The sequence below is a fragment of the Parathielavia appendiculata genome, assembly GCF_033297405.1.
Source record: "Parathielavia appendiculata strain CBS 731.68 unplaced genomic scaffold N657scaffold_2, whole genome shotgun sequence".
Lineage (NCBI taxonomy): Eukaryota > Fungi > Ascomycota > Sordariomycetes > Sordariales > Chaetomiaceae > Parathielavia > Parathielavia appendiculata.
This window is the reverse complement of record NW_026944221.1, coordinates 1,002,133-1,029,094: the sequence shown is the minus strand read 5'-3', so window position 1 is coordinate 1,029,094 and position 26,962 is coordinate 1,002,133. Positions and strand designations below refer to the sequence as shown.

General features: G+C 54.0%; 11 protein-coding genes across 11 annotated transcripts; 5 read left to right on the top strand and 6 right to left on the bottom strand.

The window, feature by feature from the left end:
• Positions 1-924: 924 nt before the first annotated feature.
• N657DRAFT_677717 (uncharacterized protein) lies at positions 925-1,276 on the bottom strand (the record flags this gene model as incomplete). The annotated part of the gene is made up of 2 exons (XM_062796009.1): positions 925-1,106; positions 1,183-1,276. 2 exons carry the CDS (start codon positions 1,274-1,276, stop codon positions 925-927), a joined length of 276 nt encoding a protein of 91 aa, XP_062650795.1.
• Positions 1,199-1,999, top strand: N657DRAFT_186665 (uncharacterized protein). Its single transcript, XM_062786140.1, has one exon. The coding sequence runs from the start codon at positions 1,298-1,300 to the stop codon at positions 1,862-1,864; it is 567 nt and encodes a 188-aa protein (XP_062650794.1). The 5' UTR covers positions 1,199-1,297; the 3' UTR covers positions 1,865-1,999.
• On the top strand, positions 1,897-3,112 carry N657DRAFT_630932 (uncharacterized protein; the record flags this gene model as incomplete). Its single annotated transcript, XM_062791018.1, has 3 exons — positions 1,897-1,944; positions 2,634-2,860; positions 2,959-3,112. The coding sequence occupies 3 exons, from the start codon at positions 1,897-1,899 to the stop codon at positions 3,110-3,112; spliced, it is 429 nt and encodes a 142-aa protein (XP_062650793.1).
• N657DRAFT_186668 (uncharacterized protein) lies at positions 3,019-3,700 on the bottom strand. The gene has a single exon (XM_062786141.1). It carries the CDS (start codon positions 3,492-3,494, stop codon positions 3,129-3,131), a length of 366 nt encoding a protein of 121 aa, XP_062650792.1. The 5' UTR covers positions 3,495-3,700; the 3' UTR covers positions 3,019-3,128.
• A 2,779-nt stretch (positions 3,701-6,479) lies between these two features.
• Positions 6,480-8,528, bottom strand: N657DRAFT_640922 (uncharacterized protein). The gene is made up of 4 exons (XM_062792062.1): positions 7,020-8,528; positions 6,932-6,943; positions 6,747-6,798; positions 6,480-6,585 (listed from the first exon to the last, which is right to left on the bottom strand). Exons 1-4 carry the CDS (start codon positions 8,094-8,096, stop codon positions 6,575-6,577), a joined length of 1,152 nt encoding a protein of 383 aa, XP_062650791.1. The 5' UTR covers positions 8,097-8,528; the 3' UTR covers positions 6,480-6,574.
• A 130-nt stretch (positions 8,529-8,658) lies between these two features.
• N657DRAFT_703529 (uncharacterized protein) lies at positions 8,659-10,534 on the bottom strand (the record flags this gene model as incomplete). The annotated part of the gene is made up of 4 exons (XM_062797372.1): positions 8,659-9,650; positions 9,686-10,030; positions 10,063-10,205; positions 10,432-10,534. The coding sequence occupies 4 exons, from the start codon at positions 10,532-10,534 to the stop codon at positions 8,826-8,828; spliced, it is 1,416 nt and encodes a 471-aa protein (XP_062650790.1). The 3' UTR covers positions 8,659-8,825.
• Positions 10,535-11,062: 528 nt separating this feature from the next.
• N657DRAFT_186292 (uncharacterized protein) lies at positions 11,063-11,985 on the bottom strand. The gene is made up of 2 exons (XM_062786139.1): positions 11,166-11,985; positions 11,063-11,109 (listed from the first exon to the last, which is right to left on the bottom strand). Exon 1 carries the CDS (start codon positions 11,860-11,862, stop codon positions 11,341-11,343), a length of 522 nt encoding a protein of 173 aa, XP_062650789.1. The 5' UTR covers positions 11,863-11,985; the 3' UTR covers positions 11,063-11,109; positions 11,166-11,340.
• An 839-nt stretch (positions 11,986-12,824) lies between these two features.
• Positions 12,825-13,780, bottom strand: N657DRAFT_186288 (uncharacterized protein). Its single transcript, XM_062786138.1, has 2 exons — positions 13,695-13,780; positions 12,825-13,547 (listed from the first exon to the last, which is right to left on the bottom strand). Exon 2 carries the CDS (start codon positions 13,473-13,475, stop codon positions 13,014-13,016), a length of 462 nt encoding a protein of 153 aa, XP_062650788.1. The 5' UTR covers positions 13,476-13,547; positions 13,695-13,780; the 3' UTR covers positions 12,825-13,013.
• A 1,680-nt stretch (positions 13,781-15,460) lies between these two features.
• On the top strand, positions 15,461-17,351 carry N657DRAFT_588890 (uncharacterized protein). Its single transcript, XM_062789855.1, has 3 exons — positions 15,461-16,145; positions 16,230-16,779; positions 16,838-17,351. The coding sequence occupies exons 1-3, from the start codon at positions 15,708-15,710 to the stop codon at positions 17,131-17,133; spliced, it is 1,284 nt and encodes a 427-aa protein (XP_062650787.1). The 5' UTR covers positions 15,461-15,707; the 3' UTR covers positions 17,134-17,351.
• A 1,177-nt stretch (positions 17,352-18,528) lies between these two features.
• Positions 18,529-22,154, top strand: N657DRAFT_588888 (VIT-domain-containing protein). The gene is made up of 2 exons (XM_062789854.1): positions 18,529-20,921; positions 21,003-22,154. The coding sequence occupies exons 1-2, from the start codon at positions 18,743-18,745 to the stop codon at positions 22,001-22,003; spliced, it is 3,180 nt and encodes a 1,059-aa protein (XP_062650786.1). The 5' UTR covers positions 18,529-18,742; the 3' UTR covers positions 22,004-22,154.
• A 3,121-nt stretch (positions 22,155-25,275) lies between these two features.
• On the top strand, positions 25,276-26,081 carry N657DRAFT_668975 (uncharacterized protein; the record flags this gene model as incomplete). The annotated part of the gene is made up of 2 exons (XM_062795470.1): positions 25,276-25,499; positions 25,635-26,081. The coding sequence occupies 2 exons, from the start codon at positions 25,276-25,278 to the stop codon at positions 25,975-25,977; spliced, it is 567 nt and encodes a 188-aa protein (XP_062650785.1). The 3' UTR covers positions 25,978-26,081.
• Between the last annotated feature and the right edge of the window lie 881 nt (positions 26,082-26,962).

Below are 26,962 nucleotides of genomic sequence, written 5' to 3'. Positions count from 1 at the left end.
TAGGGTCGTGAGGGTCTGGTTGTCGTTTAACGGAGTTGTACGCCCAACGCGCCCCGACGCGTCCCGCGTCGCGTTCAGCAAGTAGTTGGTAGGTCATATCTTCCACACTAGACAAGTGGGGAGGGAATCCTTTGGAATCCAGATCGAGGACATACTGAACATTAACCGATTCCTCCAGGTCGGTCAATTTGCGCGAGTTAGCCGGAATGTCGCGTCGTGAATGTTTACCGCGTCTTCGGCGACTGAGCTTCTCGTGGTCCACAGAATAGATCCTAGCTGCAGCTCTTAGGCTCAGTTTCGGATCATTCTGGATTGCTTGAAGGGCTAATTGCACTTGTGCTTCGTCGTTTTTTAGGGGCATATTGCGTTGTGAGGGAAAGTCGATAAAAAGATGAATGGTATGAAGGAGTGGATTTGTGGGACGTTCGCTTGTCTGGGACGTTCGCTTATCATGTACGTTAGTTCTTATAAGGCAGGGAAATGTGGTCGACTCGCATATAGGTCGACTCGCTTACAACACACGTTAAAGAAAGTATAAAGAGGAGGAAGATAACTAGTTAAGAGAAAAGAGAAAAATTGAAAAATAGAAACAAAAAAATAAGAAAAAAAAGAGCAAAAAAAAAGAAAAAAAGAGAAAGAACAAAGACATAGTTAGTCAAGGGAAAAGGAAAACAAATCAAATACTAAAAGGCAAGGAAAGGAAAGGAAAGGAAAGGAAAGGATAGGGGAAAAAAGGAAATGATAGGATAGAAAAGAAAATAGGAAGAAAGATAAGAAGCTAGCTAAGATAAGTCACCAAATTGTGAACCAAAAGCTTCCTAACTAGTTAGTTAGTCCTTGCCCAAACGACCTTGCTTAAATCAAAATCATCCCTGTCTTCCAGCACGTTGTCATCTTTGCCCGTTTCAGTCCGGGTCCTGGATGCTAAGCTTCGCACTCTTCCCTTAACGACTCCTTGTTGATGTCGATATTGACGCGCCGCATGCACTCGGTAATCTCCCCGATAGGCGGCTGAACCAAGCTTGTGGCAGCGGTGGTGAAGGCGGATGGTTTGACCAGATTGGCGAGCTCGGCCTTCCAGGTTATTCCTGTTCCCCATCTTGCCCCTGCGACCTCCGCAACCACGGCGCTTCTCATCCCTGGCAGCAGCCCACTTCTCTTTCTATACCTCATATCGCTCACCAGGCCTCAGGGTGCGTATTTTCGCGGCAAAGGCGGCGTCGTACCACAGGAGCGTCATGCCAGTTGACACTGTCGAACGCCAGAAAGGCGTCATGGCGAGAGCCGTGTCGCAGTCATGGACAACTTGAGAGAGCAGCCGGTTCAGGTTCAAATTCTGGCGAGCGACGCCCAATATAAGGAGCAGTACAATGAGTCTGTTGGAGGGCTGCCGCTTCCAGAGTTCTGCATGCCAGGCCGGGCACGAAGCTGTTGTATAAAGTCGATGGGATCGTCATGGACTTGTCGTTGTTGTTTCCTTGCCTGGCTGCAGCAGCGCTGTCGCTTCGCCGAAGATGTCGGAGAAGACAATGTCGAGCAAAGCTGTGTTTCGCGACGGCACCTCAACTTGGTTCTGCTTCAACCCCTTCTTGATGGCGTTCTAAAGCTTGGTATCTTTATTGTTGCTCCTGAGCAGGGACTTGTTGAGAGAATAAAAAAATCCAGCCTTCGGGAGGTGTTCACGCAGAAGCCATCTATTTTTTTTAGTTTTCTAGAATTTGTTGCGTGGGATAGGCTTCGGAGCCTGCAACTTCTGCAGCCGGCTCGGGCTCAAAGGATGTCGGCTTCACAACGCGTCTGTCTTGCGCATTGTGGCCATACTTGCGTTGAGGCTTCCCATGCATTTTGTTGCCGCCCATGGTGATGATTTGGAGAAGGAGTGGTCTCTTCGCAACGATGGTTTCGAAGGTGGTGGACTTCGAGTCGGCGGTAGAGACGGCGATGGTGGGTGAGCGCGGCGGTGGGCGAGAGTTCAAGAGCCTGAAGAGGCGGGCCGGAGGTGATGGCACGGCCCACAGAGTTCAGTTTGTTTCTAAGGCAAGCTATCATCCATCTGACCTTGATGTGCTGACAGGTTTCAGCTTATGTTGAATTGGCAGCTGGTGACACTCGGAGCGATATCTTCTGCGGGGAATGGTTGAACTCTCGATCCGTCTGAAGCTGCCATCATTTCCGATTTTTGAACTGCTAGGACACCGTACTCGTGTCTCTCTCTCGGAGTTCCCTAATGGTACTCTTCAACTCTTTCTGGTTTCTTGTCACTTTTCTCTGGCGCGTTTCCTCCGCTTCTTTCGACCGACTTCGTCATTCCCGCTTCATACAGAGTCGCAACCTGAATCAAGCAACTCGGAGACCACCGTCTCAACCCATGTTCAACCGACCGCATTTCAATACACCACCTTCATCAGCTCCATCAAAATCGGTACTGGTTTGACTCGATCGAGCAAATGGCGCATACCCCGGACTGTCGTCGCAAGCTTCCAAAGACGCGCCGTCATGCGTGCCCAAGAACTCGGCAAGGAAGCAGTTGCGCTTGAGGGATCCACTCCCTAAGGCAGGCTGATCTATCCATTCCAGGCCTTCCTGCTTAAAACTGCCGCAATGATCACGCCCTGACGACGGCGCTGAAAAAGGATGCCCACTACCTCTCCACCCATCTCACCGACCATTGCTTCTCTCAGCTGTTCGAAGCCGCGACCGAGCTGCTGCTCCGGCAGATCCAGAGCCAAATAGAAACCGCGCCAAATCCCCTCTACTTTTGCTTGTCCCTCCGGAAGCACCATTCCCTCCAGCCTTGGGCTGGAGCCATATCCGAGAACAGATTCATTATTTTAGTTCTGATTCTTCGAGCCGCTAGACCGTGAGTAACACTGTTTCTACCTCATTACGGTTGTCTCAGCAACCACTTTGCTCCAGAGATTGCACATTTACTCCTGAGACTCTCCCGACCCGGAGTAGGAAATTCACAGTTGACATTGTTGGTAGTAATCGGCCCAAGACTCCCCGAGAACCCTTTACTATCGACCAGCATTGCAGGCTCGCTCGGGCGATCCACGCCTTCGGCCTGGCCGACGCCTTCAACTGGCACAAGGCGGTGGAGCTTTTTGGTTAGGCGGTTGCGGCGGACTTCAGGTCCTCGACGGCTTCCGCAACCATGACAACGGCGAAGGCAGCGGCTCGGACGGCGGGGGACTCTTCGTCGAGCGGACTTGCCCGATTCCGATGGAAGAAGAATTCGCGGCTGACGAACAGTTGCGCCGGCGGCTCCAGTTGTCGTACGAGCAGGTCGTAGAGGCATGCGACTGCTCAACATCGATGCTGACCGGATGGCGTTGGTCAAGGCTTTTGCCGAGCTTCGCACCACCGAGCGAAAGGCATTTGTGACGCGGAGGAGAGGGAACTTTTTTCTCGACGACTCGCATGATGGGAGGGACTCCGGGGGCGTCGGATGTGTGGGAAGAGGGATTGCTGTTCCTGTTTTTGTTGGAGAACATTAGCAAGAAACCGCAGCTCTCCAGAACAATAGGTAACCACGCTGTAAAGCAGACCTTTGTTAACTTGACCTTCGTTTATCATAGCGACTGTCCACTCCCAATCCAATGGGCGACTGGAGTCGACCGAGACTCTTTCAATCTCCCCGAACCCCCTGCCTCTCAGACATGGCAGGCCGACTCTCAGTGCACAGACAACCAGAAAGTGCGGTGAGAAGGACCTGGGCACTCAATGTTTGGGCGCGGACGACAAACCCGTATGGTGTACCAGATCTCGATGTGCTTGGACAGTCCAGGACAGAGCAAATCGATCAAAGGTTTCCTCCATGTTTTCAATACCTTCTGCTCTCTTTGATATCACCGTGGCCAATGTACCTGTGATAAGCCAGCGGACTCTTCAGCCGGCTGACTGGCCAGCCGATGTGGAAGATCAGATAGATTCATGTTGCTAACGGCCAGCGCCACTGCCACCTGCCAGCCGTCCGAAGTCACACCACATTGCCTATAAATCTGTTCCAGCTCTATTCCCCAACAAGAGGGAAAGCAGTACTGTAGCTCGGTGGCCAATCGTCGAGATCAACCAACTATGGCAGTTTCTACTCCTCTCTCCTGAGAGCACAATTCCAACTCCTGCCGCAGGACTCACTTCGTCACTTTCACTGGGAACTCTAGAGATTCTGTCTCATTCCAATTCTCTATGACATTGGGCTCATTCGAGACTCGCTTTGTCTTCTGCTTTAGAGTGCCTTGCTCCCCAAGTTCCCTTATCAGCCTGGACTACCGGCACGATGCTGTGTTCCTCACTTCCATCACCTCACGACTCCCTTCTTTGTTGCTTTCTGAACTTAGGACTTGCTCTGCTTCTAAGAAGAATGGAGCATCATCGTTCTGCTATTCATCCGTATGTGGCTTACCCGCAACTCCCACCACTTCATCGATGCAAGCCGGCGGATCGAGCTCATGGATCGACTCCATTCATGATTCACCACTACTGTCTAACCTGGTGATGTAACGGTCCCAGGAGTATATTGCAACTAGCTGGTGACGACTCTACGAGTTTGCCTCGAATGGAGAAAGAAGAAGAAAAGAGAGAACTAGATGACAGGAAGACAGGGCAGCTCTTATATGCTCCGGAACACACAGACACTGCCTGCCTCAGGATGACGTTATCATGATACCACGGCCGAGGGTTGCCGAGGCCATCATGGGCTCAGCCCATCACAGGTGAGGTCACAGTCGCATGGATCATGCAGGAGGGAAAAGCTTATGATCAACCCTAAGTCATTGCGGCCGCTGTGCATCGTGAAGCCTGTCGACGGTGCTGTAAGTAGTACACTTTACAGGTACTCCATCTCGAGAATGGTATCAATACATTATCTAACCTTGAAAAGTAGGACGATACATGTACCTATGTTCATCGACGACTGATTAGAGAACCACATACAAATCCGACCATTGTACTCCTCGATGCCCCCTTAATCCATCGAACAAAGAACTAATGACATGCAGGACGGCGGACGTCAATACCACAAGCCGAGACGCCAGCAGCGATGTGATGGGCCATGCCAACAATTGTCTGCTCCACGCATCAAGACCGCACGCTCCAGCTGGCCGATGGGCGTAAGTGGGCGGCAGGCAAGGCGCAGGTTCAAGTTGAGAAGGACAAGAGCTAACACAGACATGTGGCAGAGGCTCGACCGAGGCGGTCGCTGCCAAAGCGGAGGCTGTTCTCGAAATGCGGTGAGGTTTCCGCTAGATGTCGAACCCAGTCTGATGCCAGGGCGAGGCAGCACGACGTCAGTCAACAGCCGGATCAAGGGTTGAGGAAACGTTTGCCGGATGTTGGGATGAGGTTGAGGAGGGTGGTAGAGGCAATAGTATCTTCGTCCGGGTCAGGTCCGCGGTCCTTTTGCCCCTTCTCAGAACCTCCAGGCTTGCCTTGCCTAGGCACTGTATGACTGACGGTGACGGTGTTGGAATTGACTTGGAATATGGGGATAAGGTGAGTTCTAGGAGCATACCGGTGGTGATTTGGATCGAAAATTGAGGCGCCGAACGGCAGGAGGTGGGCTCCGTGGGTGGTAAACGGCAGGGTTTAGCGACGCGAGGGAGTGTTATGTGAGGCGCTCGGGCTGCAGTTGGGCGGATGTACCGGTTGTGATTGTATTCTCGAGAGGAATCAACTCGGATTTCGTCGCCGTGAATGCGATGAACCCCGGGAGGAACAAGGGCATCAAGATGAGAACCAGGACGCAACCAGCCGAAGTTGCTGCTTTAGATCAGTCCTTCCGGCCGAAGCTGCTTTGGCGGGTCGGGTAACACCCTAAGATCTTCCCCACCCCAACAAACCCCCACACCAAAGCACTTTGCTGGCCAAGGGTACCACCACAGTATAATAGTCTCAACAGGGTGGGTTCGGACGGGTCCATCGCGAGCTGAGCCTGATTTGTCCCTGGCTTCGTGCGGGAGCCCGACATGGGCACTTTCAGACTATGAGCTAGCCAAACAGTGCTACCCTGCACCCCCAAACGCAGGTGAGCGGAGGGAGAAAGTTCGAGGCGATAACTTGCTCGCGTAGGGCCAAGTCAAGCACGACATGAGCGGCCGCGAGGCGTTTTGGATCCTCAACAATGCTTTTGAATGAGGTATGAGCCCAGATTTGGCACCTTACGCTCCCCAGTCGTGCCGTGTGTGGGGAGAAGTTTAAGGGGGTGGGTGGACTGTTTCCCGGGGCCCGGCAATGACGAAGGGGATGCTGTCCGAGGCCAGGGCAAATAGCCAAGACAAGTGGCGCCTGACCCTAGGCATGCCACGTTGTATCTTTGCAAAAGGAGCCTTCCGGCCCTGGGCAACAACCTGCTCACCACACTGGGCGACTGGACGGAGATGCGCACGGCATATTGTTTAACTTCGATGCCAGGGTGATGGTCGGTGGGCAATTCGGCATCGAACAAGCTTAGTCGTAGCTTATGGCTTAAGTCAGAACAGAAAAAAGCCGAGAGTCGAAGGGGAGGAGTAGAAAGCGAGGGGAGGCGCAAGACCGAAGATCTCCCCGTCGTTGGATAGAAGATAGCTAGTCCGCCCTACCAGACCACTGTCCAACAATGTCAGTCAATCTGTGCCTATCAAGCGCGGTCTCGGGAGTAATTCGGGAGCAAACACGCCGCTTTGGGACTAAGACGACTGCCGTAACTCCCGAGACATCTCGAAAGGGGGAGTAGGGGTGTGGGGGGGAAGAGCGCGGAGTTGACGTACTGCCGTGAGTCCTTGTCCCCGCGTTCGGGTTATTCTTCCTCTTCTGTGCCCGCTACCACAAATGTCAGCTGCACGAATGTCGGGGGCGTTTCGGAAACAGATGCGTGGTCTCGGGAACAGGATGGCTCCCGAGATACCTGTAAAGGGGTATAAACAATCCACACACAAAAAGAATGGTTACTGACTATGTAATTACCCTACCAACAATGTCAGCTGTGAAGTTCCTATTCCGGAAATGTTCGGAGGGTTTTCGGGGACAAAATGCAAACATACCCTCGCTAAATCTCTGACACCCATGACGCCCATGCCGACCAAGGCGATAAGCATGACGGCGGCGATACTGACCATGACGACGACGGGGAACCAGAGGGCTACGCTGATAAACTGCGACCATGCTTTCGACAAATTCTCCTTCACCTCGTTGCCGGTCTCGATGGCGGCGAGGCTGACCTGCATCGAATTGAGCACGACAGAGCACACGGCGAAGACGGTGATGATCGGTGCCAGAGTGTGTTCCAGAAACGAACCCCACTGTGGGTAGATGTGGAAGTAGGCTAGCTTGAACCTGAACAGCTTGGCGGTGCGGTTGATGCGCGTGAGGCGGAGCTCACCGTAGCGGTACCGGCGGTTGACGTAGTGATCGCCGACTCGCCCAAAGGGCTCAATGAACTCGCACCACTCCTCGTAGGTTGGGCGCCCGCCTTTACGCTTGGGCGGTATTAGGCGCAGCCTGCAAGCCTCCTGGAAGTCGATGTCGTATTGGATAAGCATGTAATAGCTGCGCATGAAGCCGAGACAGGCGGCATAGAGGTTTGGTTCGACGTTTTCAAGGTACACCCAGAAGGCTTGCGAGTAGAAGTATGCCGGGATGGGTTTGATGAAGATGAGCTCGTAGTACCAGACCAAGTGTAGGCCCGGGCTTTCCGACACCCTAATCTCGCGCGCGTGTGACTTTTGGTGGTGCAGAGGCATGACGTGGGTGTACGAGGGCGTCTGTACGAAGATGTACCGCATGTAAGGAAGGAGATCATCAAGTGGCTTGGTGCTGTGACATTTGTCGAGGTACTGAAGCAGCAGGTCCTCATCGGCGTGGGGACTATGTGGCAGCCTGTCCAGACGGATGCGTGGTTGTCCAGGCAAGAACGGCTTCCTGCCCTCCTTCGCCTTGAGGATCTTCCGTGTCTGCTTCTCTCCGAGCTGAACTGACGCCAATTCGAGATCGTCGTTGAACTCTCTTGCTAGGCCGGCAAAGGGAGTCATTGTTGAGGCTGGGCCAGACGACGTAATAGGTGTTTCGGACGGTGCAACAGTGATCGCATTGGCGGTGGGCTGTGGGAACGCCGTCGCCATGGCTGAGTTTGTGTACTAATTACACTCAAAACGTGACTGGAGGCGGAGAGAATGCTGCTGTCGTGGCTCGACGCTCCTACGCCTTTGTAGTAGCTTTTTGATTTCGTCTAGCTCTTGTTAGTTGAACGGAAGCGAGGCAGGGAAACAGGGGCAGGGCTGAGCCCGTCGTTTTGTATCATCCTGATGGTCAAGCGTAGGCGGCACGGCGCGTGCAACAAGCGCCTGAGTGGCTGCTTGGCACCAACACCATCCCAGTTGGACCACCCCCGGAGCGCGATCACACCCTGGGGCGTCGCCCCGCAGCCCCACCCACACGAGACCGTTGAGCGGCTGACCACGCCATGTGAAGGAATGGCATCGCGCTCCTGATTTGAGATGCCATGAGCACAGAGCACCTGCCGTTCTGTCAACATGTTACAGATAGAAGAGAAAACATGGAGGTTAGAAGTCGACTCACAGATTTTCCGTTCAACTGGGGAGAAGCCCGCAGCAGGCAGAAAGCGTGCAGCCCATTGCGGCAATGCGCCCATCCACCAACACCCATCGCTCAGCCCCCAATGCCGTGTAACGCACCGGAGGCAGGCCTACATGAGGAACAGCAGGGGTTGAATACCACAAGATTCGCAAGACAAACGTGGGGTATCGAGAACACAGCCATCATCGATATGTACAACATGCACAGCGGTATGCCATATCCCAAACAAAATATCCAACAAGGCTAGGGCGGCATCAGTCAGAGTCGCCTGTCAGGTCGATGACCTCCCCCACCTTACGGCTGACACCCCCCGAAGCGGCTGGAGGCACAGCCTCGGTCTTGATTTTGGGGTCCCCCCAGCGTGCCAGTGGCGCGCGAGCCGAGTTAAGTAGACTGGCGGAGACGGGACCCATAACGCACGGAGATGGCGACGACGACAGCGCGCCTACTGCTGCTCGCGGTGTCGACGTCGAGGTAGCCGGTCGTGCTTTCCTGGACCTGTTTCCCCGCCACGTCGCGGAAATGGGTGGCGCTTGGATCTGCGGCAACCGAGCGGGAGGCGATGTTCCACATGTTGAGGCTGTTGGAGTGGCAAGTATCTGGCCTTGGCGCGGAGCCAGGGAAACAGCTGCCGTGACTGGCGTTGCGTTCACCGACTGCATGCGCTTGACGGCCCTCGCAGTGTAGCGCTGCCGCTTCTCTTGGCTCATAAGTCCCCACCGCTTCGTGATGGCAGCCTGTATCGATTGGGGTGTTGAGAAGAAGCTCAGTTCGCGTAGTCGCGCGCCCACCTCCTCGGCGAACAAACAATAACCGGCGGCCGTTGTAGAAATGGGAGGCAGTGTTGTGGATGGTGTTGTGGCTGGCGTCGGAAATGGCACCCTGGGGACGCCCCGTCCCTGGGGCAGGTTGGGGCCGGTACATTGGCCGGCGTGCAGCAGGAAGGCGTTGGTGTGTGCCCTAAGAATGAGGGGTGTCCGAGACGACTGGCAGATGCCCCGGAGAAGTCCCCTCCGAGCAACTGAGGTGTAGAACCGGACAACGTGGCTGTCCGGGTCGAGATCGGGGTCTTGGGGACGCTGAGACCCAACGGCTCATTGCATGGCTCCTCCACGCTCTCGATAGGGACAGGCTTGGGGACCAGATCGATTTTTAAGCCTCGGATGCGGCTGTAATCGCTGTCGCCGAGGATCAATCGCAACTCTGGACTATCCAACTTATCCAATTCGCTTCGGGCTTTTGTCACCCTCCCCATCCACGTTGCGTCGGCCTGGGCGTCGACTTCTTCCAACTTTGTAACAATAAAGCCCTCACCATGTGCCTTGAAGTGACACCGACAAGCTGTGTAGGCATATCGTGCCAGTCGAGTATTGATGTGATCCGCCTCCGACTGTGACACCGAGGGAAGGAGGCAGCCGAGAGGCTGCTTCTGAGGAAGCGGTTGAACAAGTTGCAAATCCTGCATGCAGCGGTGCAGTAAACTGTTCGAACCTGCGGGGCCCATTTGTGTGGTAGCGCCCCGACACAGCGAGCAACGTAGCTCTCGTGGCGGCTGAAGAGGCTGGCTTTGAAGACGATGGACCGGCGCATACACAGCCACGGCCCTTCCATGCATGTGGTGCTCTCTGGGAGAGCTTTGAAAAGTCGAGAGCATCGACGAATAGCTGAGACAGCTGCTCAAAAAGGCCCGGGGGAAGGGAAGAGAAGGCAGGGCGGTCGCTGGTGGGGTAGTGGAGGCCCCTCAAAACACCGAGGACGAATGCTGAGTGTGCAGCGTGCTTCTCGACGAGTGCGGGCAGTCTTGACGTCGCTCGTATGTCAACACCCGCAAATACGCGGAGAATTGATGCATGCACTTACTCGGTCGCCAGGATATCAGGGCCTTGCGTAGTGTACAGAAGATCGACCAGTAGCTGGCCAACTTGGGAACATGATCCATAGATATCCAGGTCGTCGGCCACATGGGTTATGAACGGCGAGAGCAGGTCTTGGCAGCCTTTCTCTGCTGCTCAAAGAGGTAAGGACCGATGGGCAGCCAGGACTCTGTCAAATGGAGTTGTGCAGGCATGGGCAGCGGTCAATAAACTGCAAAACTGTCAGCAAATGTCATCACGGAGATGACTACCCGTGAGCATACCCTTTTTCGATCTGGGAGACGGAGATCTCTTCCGAGACCAACTGCTCGGCCACCCACATGAAGAAGTCCACGGGAGGACACCCGCTAAGGCGAGATGTGACCTGTTCAAAGAATTCCAATCCTGTTCGTTGACCACCGCCCTGAGAAGGCGGTTGACCAATGGTTGGGAAGAATAGCAAAGCCGCTTTCCTCGTCAAGCTGCCAAATCCGGGAAAACAACTTCTTGAGGCTAGGATGAAGGCCGTCACGATTGTTGTTCTCTGTTAAGTGATCAATGAAGTGTGCAACAAAGCCTTTGACGGCCTTGGTCTGGGAAGAGGAGAGTCGGGACGTTGCCGAAAGGCTTCAACGTATTGCATCAGAAAGTCCACCAGACTGTCTTGCGGAACAAACATGACGGCCTGGATGCAGTTCATGAGCGTTTGCCTCACCAGTAATTTTGGGGCGAAAGACTCACCACCTCGGCGTCAGGAGGGCGGGCTTTGATCGAAGGGAGCCTGGTCTGCAACCAGTTTTCCTTCTCAATTGGTATATCCTAGATCAGATCCTGGCCCTGAAAGTCCACAAGCCTGCGGGCCAAGTAGCTCGGCGTTGGTTCATCGTCGTCCCGATCTAGTATTGCAAAGAGAACCTCAATACGCAGCTCCTGGGCAATCCTCCACAGTGTTTCGACGACCACTCGATCCCGATCGAGAAACACGGCTGGCGGGAATGGACTTTCGTCGTATTTGTGGTCTAGTCTGTAGTAGAAGTGATTCCCCTATCGCGCGAACTTGTCTCCATTTATCCATTGCTGTAGCACATCGCGAAGAGCTTGGACGGAGTCGTTGTCGGAGGCAGCTTGGTTCGAACCGGTTTCCTATCTGGCGCATCTCGTTCGGTTGGTAGGCGTAGGCTATCAAATTCGAGACGAATTCACTCTTGAAGTCTTCAAAGGCGACCTGCTGCAATTTCTGGATCAGATTCAGCGAGCAGCAATGCCGAGATTCATGTGAAGAGCTGTCGTCGGACGCGCCCAGGTTGTGTGTCCCACGGGACTCGAATGCATCTGACTCGCTATCACTACTCAAAACAATCGGCTTAATAGGTTGTCTCCTCTTAGATAACGTCGAATTGCCATTGCCAAGGTTCGCTACTGCATGGCTCCGTTTCATCGGTGTTGGTATGTCGGGTTCGCTTGGACGGCTCGCATTTGGACGTGTCAGGGACAAAGACGCGCCAGACGCGCCGGCAGCTCTGCAACTCTGCCGCTGTCATGCATTCCAGTGGTGCACTTGAAATGCCCTGCAAAGCCCCACTGCAAGATCCATTATCCCACTCTGGACCCCACCATCAACTACTGTCCTGTACCTTACATGTGCATCAACGGAGGATGGGAGCTGCTGAAGATGATCTCTTGTCGTTCTAAACTTCTGATATTCTCGGTCTCTGGCTTTCTGCACTCAGGTTATCTCCTCTCGCCAATAGGAAGCGCCAGACTTGTAAGGACTTTAAAGTCAGGGCAGCTCGCAGCTTGTTGACTTTCCAGGGTTGGCAGTGTACTTGTACAAGTCTCAGAGCGAACTGCAGCTGGTGGAGTGTCGTCGGCCCTTCGATGCCTTCCTCCATCATAGTCATAGAAAGTGCCTGTTCCATCTCGAGCTGCGCCGGTCTGGTTTGGCTTTCGTGCTTGATGCAAACAGAACATTTACCGCCACGGAGCACCCATCCGAAAGGCGACATGTTCCGAGTCCTGATCGATCCCCAGCTAAGGAGAGACAAGCTCTCACTTCCCTCTCCTGCATTTGTCTGAGTAAGGCCAGGTCGCCAAGCTGGCTCCCCAGCGAATCAATAGCTGAGCACAGGGCACCAGGCGGATCTCAAGTCCTCTATTGTATGTCACAGTGCCGTAAACATGGGTAAAGCTTCGTTGGATCCGTGCGAGCATGACTGACTCCTTGCGTTCGCGCAACACACGCCATCGATCGGATGACCGTTGTCTAGTAAATAATCCATCCCATCACTTTGACTGATGGAGCTGCTGTGCGTCTGAGACCGGCAAGCTCATGCCTCCTTTGCAGAGATTGGCAGTGAGACAGACCCTCCCTTCGAAGCTGCCAGTGTGAGAGGAAGGATATGGGTACAAGAACGGCGTCACTGGCGGAAACCAACTACCAGATTCATGTTGTGGTTGTGTTGGCCCTCAAAACCTTCTCACATATACGGCCGGTAAACTGTGACTCCAGCCTCGACCAAGAGCTGGACCAAGTCAAGCCGCGTAAGCCGCAGAGCTCATGTGTAACCCTCAGATCCCTTGCGTGTTTCGTCAAGAGCTTTGGTCTGGAAACGCCCAGTGAACCCTCGAATTGTACACGGTGAAGACTGAGTCCCAGGTCTGGTGTACGAGCTTCAGCATATCGATACTTTTGGGCAAGACGGCTAACATGGCCGGTGTCATGTATGACTCCATCTCGAACCTCCGAGATGTTACCCATGAAAAATGACGAGGCCGCTCATCAAGCGGATCTTGAGGCATCTTCGTGGCTCTGGTCCCCCGAAGAACGTCGATCATGGTCTCATTGGATATGTTGTACTCAACTAGGGCGAGCTGAGCAAGCTCAACATCGCCTCGGAAAATTGCCCAACTCTGGCCGGAAAGGCTGCCGCTCGTCTTCAATCCGTATGGAAATTGCCACATATTTTTCGAATCGACCTGGACCATAGCTTTTTTTTGGAAGCGCCGAACAGTGTCCCGGCTCTGAGCTTTTGCAACCAAGTAAAATCTCATCAGAGTCAGGATGTCTCGGCATCGGGGAATTTTTCGCTGCTTGAGCCTCCGCGATGAGAAGCACAATCTCGACTGGCAAGCTGGTCAGAGTGGGGCTTTCCATGGCAGAAAGTGCGGGCGGACGGTCACCAAGCAAGTGCTGGTGCGAAAGGATCTCTGTTGACCCTGGCGTTCCGAGAACTCATTAGCTGCGCGAAATGAATAAAACAGCTTACCTACCTAGTGTATGACTAGGTTGGAAGTGGCGCTGATGGGTCTGGAAGTTATGATGGGACTTTGGCTGAGAAGAGTTTCATATGAGTACGGATCCGTACATGTAGGCCATCAAGTCTCGTGGGACAGTGGCTGACTCGTGAACACTGATTGTCACCACTCCAGTGCCTGCTGGAGACAACCTTCAACTATAGCAACTACTTGAGCAAACAAAAGGCTTCAAGCTGCTGTCCAAACTCCCAGTGCATCATCACGCAAAGTTTGTCATTACCGCTTGTGTCTTGAATCGCACCAGACGGATTCCATCGGAGCCAGCGAGGAAACAGGAAACTGTCGTGGTGTTGGCAAAGATTGCGAACTGGAAGAGTGTTCGAAGACTTGCGCCTGGAAATTCAAAGGGAGTCCAGGAGGTGTTCGAGCCAGCAAAGCAGGAAAATGATCGCGTGATCTAATCGCCAAAACAGTGGAGGCGTCCACTCACCCTGCATTACTGTGGTAAACAGTCTCAGTGGGTCCGGCACTTCACTCTCGGATCTGCGGATTGGCTGCGGATAAGATGGCAGGTCCCATTTCTGGGACGGGAACCGGGGATCGGAAATCGAAGTTCGAACAGCCTGCGATCGCTTTCCGGCTTCTTTGGAGATGGGGAAAATTTCGAATCGGCCGTTGGTCCTAGATGTACCCTGGTATCAAAATCATGGAAGGAATTTGAGTCTACTGCCACAGCCCTCTTTGCGACATGCAGGATTCTTAGACTCCAATTTTGAGAATGCGCTCGCTCACTGAGATTAGTGTGTTCTCGACCCGAGGACATCTTCTGGACGCGCCCAAGTACATGGCGATGCTTGATACGCGCATGGAGTCCTCAGTTCCGGGTATGACGACGTCAAATCCGAAAATGCGAACAAGTGGAGTTTCACTCCACCTACGCTTCATACCATGCCAATGACGCGGCCAGGAGAGCATCTTGCAGCACGTTTCTTCCATTGAGCTTTTCCATGCCAAACCACAATTTTTGGGTCGTCATCGGCCTTTTGGCGAAGCCCGATTCGGGCGCTCAAATGGCCGATGTACCGATCCTCGTACCCGCAGCTTTGCAAGCTGTATGTATCGATTTCCATTCAGCTTGCCCTGATTCTCACAAATCCATCCGGTGAAGCTTGAGAACTCAGTGTAATGCCTAACTGCAACCAGCTTGATTCCCATAACAGGGGGATGAGAGGTTTTGAGGCGTCACCATCACAACTCACCACTGCGCAATGGCGAACTGTTATCATTCCGAGTCTGATATACCGGCAAACTGGCATCTTGGAGCTATACTGCTGCACACAGTAACGCTTGTGACGACCCATCCGAGGCCGCGGCGGTCGGGTCAGTGACTTGCTATGGCACATGGTCCCGGCCTGAACCCCACCACGTCCGTGGATGCCATCTTGTTTTGAGTTCCGATGCATCCGGGCTAGCACTCTAAGTCGACAGCTGGCCACATGGGATTAATGTGATGAGTCTGAAGCCTGACAGCCCTGGCCCTCGCTCGTTTGCCTCGGGCCTGGGGGCCGAGGATCAGTTCCCGGCTTCCCGCAGTTTTGTGAAGCGGGCCGTTTGACGCCAGAACCAGGCAGCTTCCCCGGCAGGCAACCTGGAAATTGACGTGATCTGTGGGAAGTACAGGCATGAAGTGAACGGAGTGGTGGAATGACGACTGAGCCGGTCAAGCCGTTTGGAAGCTCTAGGAAGGAGCGCTCTTCTCCCGGGCTGCCAACCCTGCCACTGACAAGGTCTCCCACAAATTCACAGACGCTGCTTGGACCCAGGCAGAAGTGACTTAATAAGGTAATTCATCTGATGTCTTCCCGTCTTCTCTGGACCTCTGAACCGTCATTTATTCTTCCCTTTCGGCCTTTCCAGTTATTCTATACTTACCGATAGACTTACCGCCCTTGTTCCCGTCTCCACCAACCTACACAGCTATTTGAAGGAAGGCACGCTGCCTCCCGTCCCATATTACGCTTCCATACTATGGCGATCGGTGCCGTCCTCGAGCCGCTCGTGGTAGTAACCTTGCTAGTCGTCGGCACCATCGTCAACCGGAACAGAAACTGGGCTAGTCAGTACCAACCTCTCGCCGCCAATCGGCCGGAGCCTTGGCAGCACCTTCGATACAACTCGGACGAGAACGACAAGGATGTTGAGGCTGGCACAATAAGAAAAGGAAACGAACCTTCCCCTGTGGCCTCAAGATTGAGCAGGTCCAGTAGCTGCTCAAGCAACACTCTGGCAGAAGACAACTCAAACACGACTGCCTCGAGATGGCGGAAACGAAGAGTGCGGTTCATGCACTGGGAGAACGAAATGATGACTCCAAACACCGAGATCTTCAAGGATCGTTTCCTCAGCCGACTTCTCCAACGTTACCCCTTTCTTGTTGAAGTGTGGTATTGGGCCCTGATTTACTGGGTATGACCTCTTCTTATCTCCTCAAATCTCAATCCCAAATGGACCAATCGGCATGGGAGCTACGTTATGCTCATACTTCCCCAGGTCTACCAGCTCGGACGCGCCTTTACGGCCGTGAGGCTGCAAACATCAACAGTCAACACCGCCCGTAAACATGCGCTCCAGATCATCCACGCCGAGCAGCGCCTCGGTATCTTCATTGAGCCTGTCGTGCAGCGTTGGTTTCTCGAAAGCCCTGCCCTGATGCGATGGACGAATAAGACCTACTCGTTTATCCACATACCGGGTACTATCCTTTACCTGATCATCCTCTACCACGTCACGACCGCGAGACCAAAAGAAAAATTCCAAGACGAGCATGGCGGCAAATCTGTGCTTCACAACTGGAGGGAGCTCGCCCTGCCGTTTGGGCCAGCCATTTACGAGCGAAGGAGACGAACCATGGCCATGTGCAATCTCCTGGCCTTCATCGTGTTTACCTTTTGGCCGTGCATGCCCCCGAGGCTGCTGAGTGATCCGACTTACACAGGCGAGTATGCAAAGCAGGCCAAGAGCTTCGGTTTCGTCGACACGGTCCATGGGGCGGACGGTGACAGCAGTGTCTGGACTACGAACCGATTCTGCAACCAGTATGGTGAGTAGTAGTAATCGCCTTTGTGTGCATGATACATGCTGACGCTACTGTCTTCCAGCGGCCATGCCATCACTACATTTCGGCTACTCCTTTCTCATCGGCTTGACCATCGCCACGGTCCCGCTGGGAAGACGTGGCCGCTTCGGCTGGAGACGCCTTGCCATCGTTTGCGTCGGCATGATCTACCCTGCCATCATTCTCACCGCCATCGTTGCGACGGCGAACCATTTCGTCCTCGACGCGGTTGCCGGCGCGTGTGCTTGCATTCTAGCGTGGAACTTCAACAACTTCCTGCTGAACCTGCTCCCACTCGAGGATTATTTCTTGGCATTGGTGAGGATACATAAGCCTTGAATGAGGTTAGGGGTATGCGAGGTCGGATTGCGCCATGGACAATGGCTGTTTGTGGAGTGTGAAGGGGTTCATGATCATGGAAATAGGGCTCTGCATGCTTGTGGACAGGGAGGTTAAGGGACAAGACTCTGAACCCAGGATAACGTATGGGAAATGGTTACCTATTAATTACGCACATGGTCCCGGGATGACTCGGTTCAGCAACTTTAATTTATCACCATTCCCGAGGTTGAATACCTACCATACTTCCATGAAACCCCTCCACAGTTCGTGACACATGCTTGATTGCATCTCCCTGCCCTACGTGGCTCAACTGCCCGAAGCTTTTTGAGGACGGAAGAAGTAGTGGCTGAGGGAAAGTAGGTGAAGTAGCAGCTTTGAGATTCAAAAAGTCCGCTTTTCCTGAGGTAGCTACTTTACCTACTTAGGTATTTTATGCCTAGAAGCGGCTTCTACAAAGCAGTAGCCCAAGCCAAGAGCAATTTCGCGTACATAATGCTGACCCAGAAGCAGGACAACGCAAGCGTTGTTACTTGGCCCACACCCTCGCCAATGTAAGGTACTAACTAGTATATTGCTAGACTGCGGTACCTTGCTTCATGGCAATAAACCCCAGCCCTTTACGGCAGACACTTCAAAACCCATTGCAGTCCTAAATGCATGGCTCTACAGACAGATGTACGAGAGCGCGGATTCTGACGAACACAGTTGTGAAAGGCTTTCCGCTGCTCAAATTAAGCAATTACAGTCAAATAAATATTTTCCCTTATGCCTGGCCAGTCCAACGCCCTCTGTGACAGGCTCACCGCTTGTTTGCGTGGCTGAGGTTGGGCTCAACGAGTTGCTTGAGGGCATCCTGCAGTGCTCAGCTACGATTTAGGCTTGAAATTACTCGCAGCCACAATTTAGGATCGGAAATACCCTCGAACAATTCTACTCAATATGTACCCTGTGTCGATTTATTCGATGGCTGGTTCACGTTGATTTGCGGAGAGTTGATCCAACATTCGAGTGGGAAGCGCGTGTAAGTGGACTGCAGGTAGTTTCCTCGGAAACGGGGTTATAGCTTTTCAAGCAACTGTGGCATCGTGAGGAAATGTCGATCATATCTTTTACCTTTGACATGTCCTTGCACCCCAAAATTTGTCCATCTAGCCACCGAGCGGGTCCGTAAATGGCCGGGTTCCAGATCTGTTATTGACTTCTGCTCAGGTTATCATCGCTCAACTGTGCATTACGTCCAGCCAGGAAGTGGGGCAGTCCTAGAACAGCGATCGTTGATTCGCTAAGCCCAGATCCTGCCCCACCTTTTCCGGCTTGCTGCCTGTTGTAGGGCGAAACATTCAAGTACGTCGTCGTCGCTTTCCATGATCGGAGAGGAACAGTCAATGCATTATAAAAGTTCCCAATTCCCTTTCAGGTTTTAACAAGATGCCTTGATCCTGCACTTCCGACTCACTTTTCAACCCTCAACTCAGCTTATTAGACTCCGACCCACCCGCTCAAAGCTATCTTCAGGGCGCCGTCTCGCTTAGGTGATTTCACCACAACAGCGGACGCTAATCCCGACCCTGCCGAAACCACACAACCGTTTTTCGACCCTATCAGAATGGCGCGAACCAAGCAGGCAGCTCGCCAACGCCACTTGGCGCGCACCCAGCATATTTGTGGCCTCTATCTTGTGGACCGTGCGAGACCGGAGTACGAGTCACAGCGCCTCTATATGCCCCAGCTGTCACTCTCAGTCAAATCTAAGATCGTCTCATCGGCGAGCAGGACGACCCTCACTCAGACTTTCGTCAACCCCAAGTCGGAACCGATCTCCGAGTTGAGGTACACCTTTCCTCTGTATGACGGAGTCTCGGTGGTCGGCTTCGTCTGCACCATCAATGGCGACCGAGTCATCCGCGGCGTCATCAAGGAGCGCGCCGAAGCGAAAGAGACCTTCAAAGAGGCTGTCGACCGCGGCGAGACTGCCGGCCTGCTGGAGCAGCTCTTTGAAGCAAGCGATGTTTTTACCACCACCGTCGGCAACGTCCCTGCAAACGCAAAGCTCCAGGTTGACATCACATACCTTGGTGAGCTGAAACACGACGCCGAGGTCGACGGGATCCGCTTTACCATTCCCACTCACGTTGCGCCCCGATACGGGAGCTATCCAGGCGAACTACTTCAGTCCACTGCGGTCGATACCAACAGCGGCATAAGCATTGTCGTCGATATCGACATGCCCAATGGCTGTAACGTCAAGAACGTCCAGTCGCCCTCGCATCCCATCTCCGTGACCCTGGGCAACACTTCAAACGACGCGACCAGTGGTGCCGAAATGTCGCTACAGAAGGCTTCAGCGACTCTTGCCTTGTCTACCACAGAACTGGACAACGACTTTGTTCTGCAGGTTGTCGCCACCAACATCAGCAATCCTGTCGCTGTGATGGAAACCCACCCCACGATCCCCAACCACCGGGCTTTGATGGTTACACTCGTGCCCAAGTTCAACCTCCCCTCGTCGCGGCCCGAGATTGTCTTCCTCTGCGATCGCTCGGGTTCCATGCAAGGATCCAAGGTTGAAAATCTCAAGACGGCCCTGCATCTCTTCCTCAAGTCCCTCCCTGTCGGTGTCAAGTTCAATATTTGCTCCTTCGGCTCGCGGTACGAATTTCTGTTTCCCAACGGTTCTCGGACATATGACGAGTCTGCGCTTGAGGAGGCTACGCGCTACGTGGACATGTTTTCTGCAAATTTCGGTGGGACGGATATTTACTCGCCCATGGAGGCAGTCTTCAAGAAGCGCTATACCGATATAGACTTGGAGGTCTTCCTGCTCACGGACGGTGAGGTCTGGAACCAAGCGGCGCTGTTCAATTTGCTGAACAAGCAAGTCGCGGAGACCAACGGCAGGGCCCGTGTATTCAGCCTTGGAATCGGCCGCGATGTCAGCCATGCGCTCATCGAGGGCGTCGCGGCGGCCGGTAATGGCTTCGCGCAGTCTGTTGGCGACAATGAGAACATGAACAGCAAGGTTGTCCGGATGCTGAAGGCTTCTCTGACGCCGCATATCACGGATTACACCCTTGAAATCAAGTACAGCAAGGAACCCGCGGTCGACTCCGATGACGACTTCGAACTCGTTGAGAAGGTCATGGATGGCCTGGCCATCGACGTGCAGGAACCCGAGAAAGAGGAACCGCCTAAGAAGGTCATCTCCCTCTTCGACGAATCTGCCGATCTCTATGCTGCGATGACCAATGCGCCGACGAACACCTCCGCCGGCGGCAAGTACTCGCACGTCCCGCCGGTTTCAGAGCCCAAGATGTTGCAGGCACCGTTTGTCATACCCCCGCTCTACCCCTTCAACCGCACGTCTGTGTACCTGCTTCTCTCCCCGAAGACCATCCAGAAACAGCCAAAGGCGGTCGTTCTCCGCGGCAGTTCACCTTACGGACCTGTCGAACTGGAGATCCCGGTCACGGTGCTGCCAGAGAAAAGCGAGACCATCCACCGGCTGGCCGCTCGTAATGCTGTCAAGGAGCTGGAAGAGGGCCGTGGCTGGATTTATCATGTGAGTGACGCCAAGGACGCCGCTGGTCCTCTGCTCAAAGACAAGTATCCCGGTCGCTTCGGTGACATGGTCGAGCGGGAAGCCGTCCGACTCGGCGTGTCATACCAGGTGGGCGGCAAGTGGTGCAGCTTCGTGGCGGTTGAGGCGGACAACGATGAATTGGAGACGCAGGAGATACAGCCTGGAGCTTCTCTGTCCGCCGCTGCAAAGGCTGAGCGCGAACGCAGTAAGTTGCCTCTAGTCAAGTTCTCGGAACGGCGAGCCTTGTCGGCTACGATAGTGAAGCACAAGGCTAACCAGCTCACAGACATGACGTTTGGTGGACGCGCGTCCCGCAGGCTCGCTAGCTACAAAGTTTGCCTCAAGTCGGTTCCCTCGGGGGCCCCGGCCGTTGTTATTCTGGGCCAATCTAACGACTCGGACATATCCGAAGAGTGGTCCGCCCCAGTACAACAAACAATGTCCCACAGCGGCGGACTGCTCAGCAATATCAGCAGAGGAAATATGTCTATGGGCTCTGCGGCAGCCCCCAGTCCCGGTACATCATCAGAAGTCCGTTTCAACCAGGCCGCGTCACACAGCGGAGGGCTTCTCGGCAATGTTGGCGGGGCCCGGCGCACGCTCTTCGGCTCTGCCGCCCCTCACTTCAATCCTGCAGTTGGGGCTTCACCGTCTCAGGCAGGGCCACTCTTTAGCCAAACCACCTCTCGAAACGCAGGTTTCTTCGGCAGCGTCAGCGGAGGAGGAGGAGGCGCCTCGCTCTTCGCCTCCGCCGCTCCGCCGCCTCCGCCCCCGGCGCCGGCCGCATCTTTGTTCGGCTCCAGCCCCTACGGCGGAGTAACATCCCCCCAGTGCTCGCTTCGCCGCTCGAGGGCGGAGGCACCATGCCCACCAGCCAAAGCGGCCAAGCGCGCGATGGACAAAGAGGAAGAAACTGATCTCCCTGGATCACAACACGATATGCAGCTCGAAGGCCTGATCGGTGCGGAGAAGCTCAAAGCCCTTGTCTCCCTGCAGTCGTTCAGCGGAGCGTGGCGGTGGAGTCGGGAAGTGCTGGCCATCCTGGGACTTGGGGCGGGTTTCACGGCACCTGTGCGGTTGGGGGGCGAGTGTGATAAGCTTGCTACGGCGCTGGTGCTGGCTTGCTTGGAGGGGGAGTTGGATGTGCTGAGGGATGAGTGGGAGATGATTGCTGAGAAGGCTAGGGAGTGGTTGAGGGGTGCGCTGGAAGACGGGGAGGCCCTGAAGGGGTATTGTGGGGAGACGAAGGCGCTGTTGAGGAATCTAGGACATTATGGCGCCAGATAGACTGGTCGTTTGGATTCGTCCGAAGGTTTGTTGTTGGATGATACTAGGTATGCTGTGAGGAGCCTGTTTGTCGCCTGCTGAGAGCTAGATCTATTGGAAATGCGGTTCAGTCGGTTCAAGTGCTTTCGCAGCCATTGCCGTTGCCTTCGTCTAGATTTACTTGTGTTATTCGTTGTATTCGTCGGTGGGGTTTTCTGATTACTATGTGTGTTTTGCAAAGGACATCCTGTTTCCTTTGGCAGAGTTCTACTAAGTTTACTGTCAGAATGCAACAATCACTGGCACCAAAGATGTTGACTACGATCTAGTTCCTTTGTAGTGGGCTCTGTATCAAAAGCAGCCAGGAACAGTCATTCATTAGCTGAAATATTGGTCTATAAAACGCACTTCGTCCAGGCTTCCATCATGGATTCTTTGCATATATGTGTGTCTTACATCAACACCGTCAAATCCGTCCTATCGTTCCCCGGTATCTCTCCCACGGGCATGTTCACATCATAAGCGCCGTTGGACCTGTTAAGAACTACTACAGCAGACATCATAGAGTGAGCCCGGCAGTATCCGAAGGAGACACGCAGTAAGAATTTTGGCCAATTCGGCATGTCCCCGGGAGACAAGTGGCGCGGATCTGAGTGGTGAGCTGGAGCCAATCAAGTTGGACTGGGATGGCAGTACGGCGGGGCGGAGGTTACAGGCGTGAGTAAGTTAAGGAGAGGTACGACGACTTTCCGGACGTGAAAGATGATTGACTTGTGAGGACGTACATTGTTGAGACTTGGTCAGGGACAGTTCTCAGGGTGGACTGTTGTTGTTGTTGTTGTTATTGTTGTTGTTGTCAATCAACGTCCTAAGGGAGCTGCAATGCCGCTACTACCTCTTTATACCTGCGGGTATATAGGGACGTGCCATGCCAGGGCTTGTTTACGATATATCATACACCGCCTGTATAGCAACGCTCGCCATAAGGGCGACTTGAAGAGCTACATGCTCGCCTCCGTTTGCGAGGGCCCGTAGGGGTTTCCACCCCACTGGATTCCTACCTCTATCCTCCAAAATTATTCCGCCCGACATACCCGTAAGGTATAGCGCTTCGGAGCGTTATTGAAATCGGTGGTTGATCGGAAAACTACCTAGCCTCGGGGCTAGGCTAAAACCGGTTGAAGGGGGTATTTACATCGTCGAGTACCAGCTCTTAGGCTCTATAGGAGAGTTCTCCGGGCCGAACAACGTCCTTGATCTGTTGTTTCGATGCGTGCAGTGCCGGTGGCTGGGTGCGCGGGTGCTGAATTGGTTCACACGACGCGGATATATCGAGCGCGCGTGGCGCGCGAGTAGTGTCGAGGGTATCTTGGGCCTTCGTAAGGCTCCTCTGTTGAAGAGAAGCCCACCAAGCTACCGTCGGGTATGCGCGAGTGGTTTTGGCGTCGTCGACTTTGTGGTCAACTTTGCGAATTGGCATTCGGAATGTGCGTTTTAGCACTCTTAGCAGGGTTTGGTGTTGTAAATAACCTTCTTGCACCCACTGTTAGTGGCCGTAACAGTGGGTGCCAAAATATGATTTTCGAGGGGAAGGTGTCCTCAGGGTGGGCAAGGAGTTGAAGGAGTGGTTTGCTCCGGATCCTCCACCGGCTACGACGCAGAATGGGTGGAGTGGGCTGGCGGTAGTAAGGGACGCGGGGGACGGTACGATGCTGGGTGTTGATGGGGAGAGGAGGTTGTAAAGGTTTGACTTAAAGGAGAAGGAGGACAGAAGCATGCCCCTAAAGGTGCCAATCCAGCCGGAGGTGTTGTACAATGACACGAGTGATGGGTGGAGTACCGCCAAAGATCCGGGGACACTTCCGATTCCGATTCAACTGGGGATGTGTATGAGGGCGGCAATGTTAGCGCCTTCCGGCAGATGGGCAGCTTCAGTCTTCGGTCTGGTCTCCATGGTCGATTTGGTTCATAGTTTACTCAACCCCTGGGTCTGGGGACGGTGGGGGGAATCAGGACCCAGTTCCCCTTTCCGGAGATTAGAGAGACAGTGAATTGAAGCATTCAAGTTGTTGAAGGGGTGGGTCCCTTACTCGAATACGTACTGTAATTACGCGGAAAAACTCTCAAGTTCTTGACACCAACGTCAGCCTGTAACAAAAGATTCAAAACAACTAAAGGGCAGAAGATCTTGTTCCGTCAGGCATAGCGATATTAGTTTACCAACCGATAAATGGCCTAGGACTTTGTGAGTTCTGGCCGAATGCGATGCTCTTTGTCCTGAATGACAGAGCGAGAGAGCTACCGTCTTTGAGGTCGCCGGCGTCGTCAATGGCAGTATGACGAAGACTGGGAGGCGGTAACCAAGGTCAACAACCATCTGCTTCAATATATATTATTCCTACACCGCTGTGCCCTTGGGCTTGCCGGACCTTCAACAACTTACTATACAAGAAAACCGCGCCCTCGTGGGCCGGGTGAAAAACCCATATCGACAATCAAGGAAACGATCAGTGTGCGATCCTGCAAATACAAAGTGGGAAGGCCTCTTGGCCTTCGAAGGAAAGGGTATTAGACTTCGAGCTCCAGCTCCAGCCTCCTGGCCAGACCGTACATCGGCAGTTTCCCCGAGTCCATCAGCCAGTCCAGGATCCTCCCCGTTAGCCGTGCAGCTTTGGGACTGATTCCCTGTAGAACAGAATAAAAGTCCCTTCGCGTTCTGATTTCGGCTCTCTCCCATCTTCGAGTCAACGGTGGGGCCAAGCACCACATCACAAGGTGTTCGACAGTCTCTCGCCCCTCTCCACACTCGCATATAGGCGTCAGTACCTCTGGGACTCTCCTTTCGAATAGGAAAGCCCGAAGGCCTATGGCCCCGGTTCGAATTTGGATCAACAGTGAACTCTTCGCTCTGCTGAGGCCGTCGTGTCTCCTTAGGGTTTTGTCTTGGAACAGAGTCTCGTGCTGGTGGTCAAGGTCATCTGCGGGCCTCGTTGCTGTCCGGCCGTCTCGTTCCTTGAGCCACCTCTCTCTCCAGGCCTCCTCCATGACTCTGTCCGTGTCGGCAGTCCTTCCCGTCCAAACTGCAATTGTGTTGGCGGCTTTTTCTATCGCTGTGGGCTCCTGCGGCCCAAAGGCTCGCGGTCGGCCCCTGTTCTGCTTCAATATAGTTGAGGCCCATCTGTGAGAAACAGCTCTCAAGCTCCTTAACTGTAATGTCAATCTATGACGATTGGCTCCACAACGACGCCGTCTGACGCTGGAGTGATCGCCCACCCCCCCTTGTGAAGAAAAGAATGGCAAAGCCAGGACTCCGTCGCTCCTCCGCAAGAGGAGGCCGAGGCGGCGCCCGCGGTACTGCTCGAGCACCGGCGAGGCAGCAGAGATTTTCCAATCGCGAGGTTGACACCGAGTCTGAAGACGAGCTCCAACAGGAACGCGAACTCGGCAGAGACCCGGATGATGCGGAAGATCTCGATCAAGACCAAGTGGAGGACATGGAAGAGTTCGCATCGTCTCCGTGACGAGGCGCACAATGCGGTCGAGCGTATCGAGACCAGGTTGTTCCTCAAGATCTAGGTGTTCCTCATCCCAGAGCATGGCGGAGGAGTCAATGGAGCTCGTCAAGGACATGATCGACTGGCTCGACAAAGAGGGGATCACAGAAACCTCGAGAAGTGCGCCAGAAGTGGCGCGAATGCCATGGCGCCGTCCGCGAAGGAACCAGGGTCCGCAAGAGGACGTGGAACAAGCTTCTGCAGGACACAAACCGCCACTACCACGTCAACCCGGAAAGGCTGCTGGTGGACTTTGGTTTTCGGGTCGAGAGATCATTGGGGTTTGAGCCGTCTCCACGGCGCGGTACGCCCCAAGTTTACGACGATGAGGAGACCGATAAATCGCAGGAATCACCTCTCGCTCGCTGCGCCAAAGCAGCCCAGAGCGCAGAAGACAGGGAAGGCGTAACCAGAAGGCCTCATGGATCATGGCATGGATGAGGCCAGGCGTCCAGGTCGGGGCGGGCGCTGAGGATCTGGCTTCGTACCGGGTAAAGTTTGGCTTCATGTTGTCTGGTAGCAACCAATGTAATAGTGGCTCAATGGGTTCAAAACCAACACAGAACCACTAGAGTGAGGTTTCTGGCAAACATAGTTCGTTCAAGACGTTGGTGCGTTCAACCCATCTCGGGACACGATTCAGGGGTTGGCAAGCGGTGCTTGACATTATTGAACTGTTCTCGGCTCCCTTGACGTCACTGATCATGACTCTGGGAAAGGAAGACGCTGTCGGAGTTCCCGACTTCCCTTTCGTTCCACATGTGCTACAACGCTGCTTTTCCACGCCCACGCGGTCTTAGTCTCACTGCATACTTATAGCACGCCAATGAAGTCTAGGAAAATATTCAATATCTTTTCCCATCTCATGCTACACCGTGTCTCCCGAGCCGGACTGTTTCCGCTGACCGAAAGAAGGGTGTAGACAGCTGTGGTGGCCCGAGGCATGAACAGCTGAGTTATGCGGATTGTGCGACTTGATATCTCGATTCTATGGCCAATTCCACCTTGGTTGCAGGTACCTACCTAATTTTGAGAAGTGCCCCTTCCACAGTATTGGAAGGTGGGTTCATCCTTCCTCCGGGTCGAACAACGTCACACAACCCATATGCCAGGCCTCCTCCACTTTGGCCAGCACGATGTCATAGGATCCCTGAGTATGCCTTCTCCGCGACTTTTGGAGCACCTACTGTTGCCAATAAGGGCCTTATTGGCAACGTATCTCTTCCCAACTCGGAAGCTGCAAGATTGCAACCCCTCACCACAGCGAGATGGATATCTCATCCATGATCCGCATGCAACTCGCCGCAATGATCAGCCATCTCAGAGACACCGATGCTACCCCGTGACCTCCGGCGCCGGTCCCCGACTGCCCAGCCTGCCGTCCGATGTTCCCCGGCAGCGAGCTGCCTAAACCGGGTCCCATGAC

Excerpts from the sequence above, each read along its gene's own strand:
- N657DRAFT_186665 (XM_062786140.1), top strand. The coding sequence starts at position 1,298 with ATGGACAACTTGAGAGAGCAGCCGGTTCAGGTTCAAATTCTGGCGAGC.
- N657DRAFT_186668 (XM_062786141.1), bottom strand. The coding sequence starts at position 3,494 with ATGTTCTCCAACAAAAACAGGAACAGCAATCCCTCTTCCCACACATCC.
- N657DRAFT_640922 (XM_062792062.1), bottom strand. The coding sequence starts at position 8,096 with ATGGCGACGGCGTTCCCACAGCCCACCGCCAATGCGATCACTGTTGCA.
- N657DRAFT_186292 (XM_062786139.1), bottom strand. The coding sequence starts at position 11,862 with ATGAAACGGAGCCATGCAGTAGCGAACCTTGGCAATGGCAATTCGACG.
- N657DRAFT_186288 (XM_062786138.1), bottom strand. The coding sequence starts at position 13,475 with ATGAGATTTTACTTGGTTGCAAAAGCTCAGAGCCGGGACACTGTTCGG.
- N657DRAFT_588890 (XM_062789855.1), top strand. The coding sequence starts at position 15,708 with ATGGCGATCGGTGCCGTCCTCGAGCCGCTCGTGGTAGTAACCTTGCTA. Across the intron at positions 16,146-16,229 it reads ATTGGGCCCTGATTTACTGG|GTCTACCAGCTCGGACGCGC; the intron begins GTATGACCTCTT and ends ATACTTCCCCAG. Across the intron at positions 16,780-16,837 it reads CCGATTCTGCAACCAGTATG|CGGCCATGCCATCACTACAT; the intron begins GTGAGTAGTAGT and ends ACTGTCTTCCAG.
- N657DRAFT_588888 (XM_062789854.1), top strand. The coding sequence starts at position 18,743 with ATGGCGCGAACCAAGCAGGCAGCTCGCCAACGCCACTTGGCGCGCACC. Across the intron at positions 20,922-21,002 it reads AAAGGCTGAGCGCGAACGCA|ACATGACGTTTGGTGGACGC; the intron begins GTAAGTTGCCTC and ends ACCAGCTCACAG.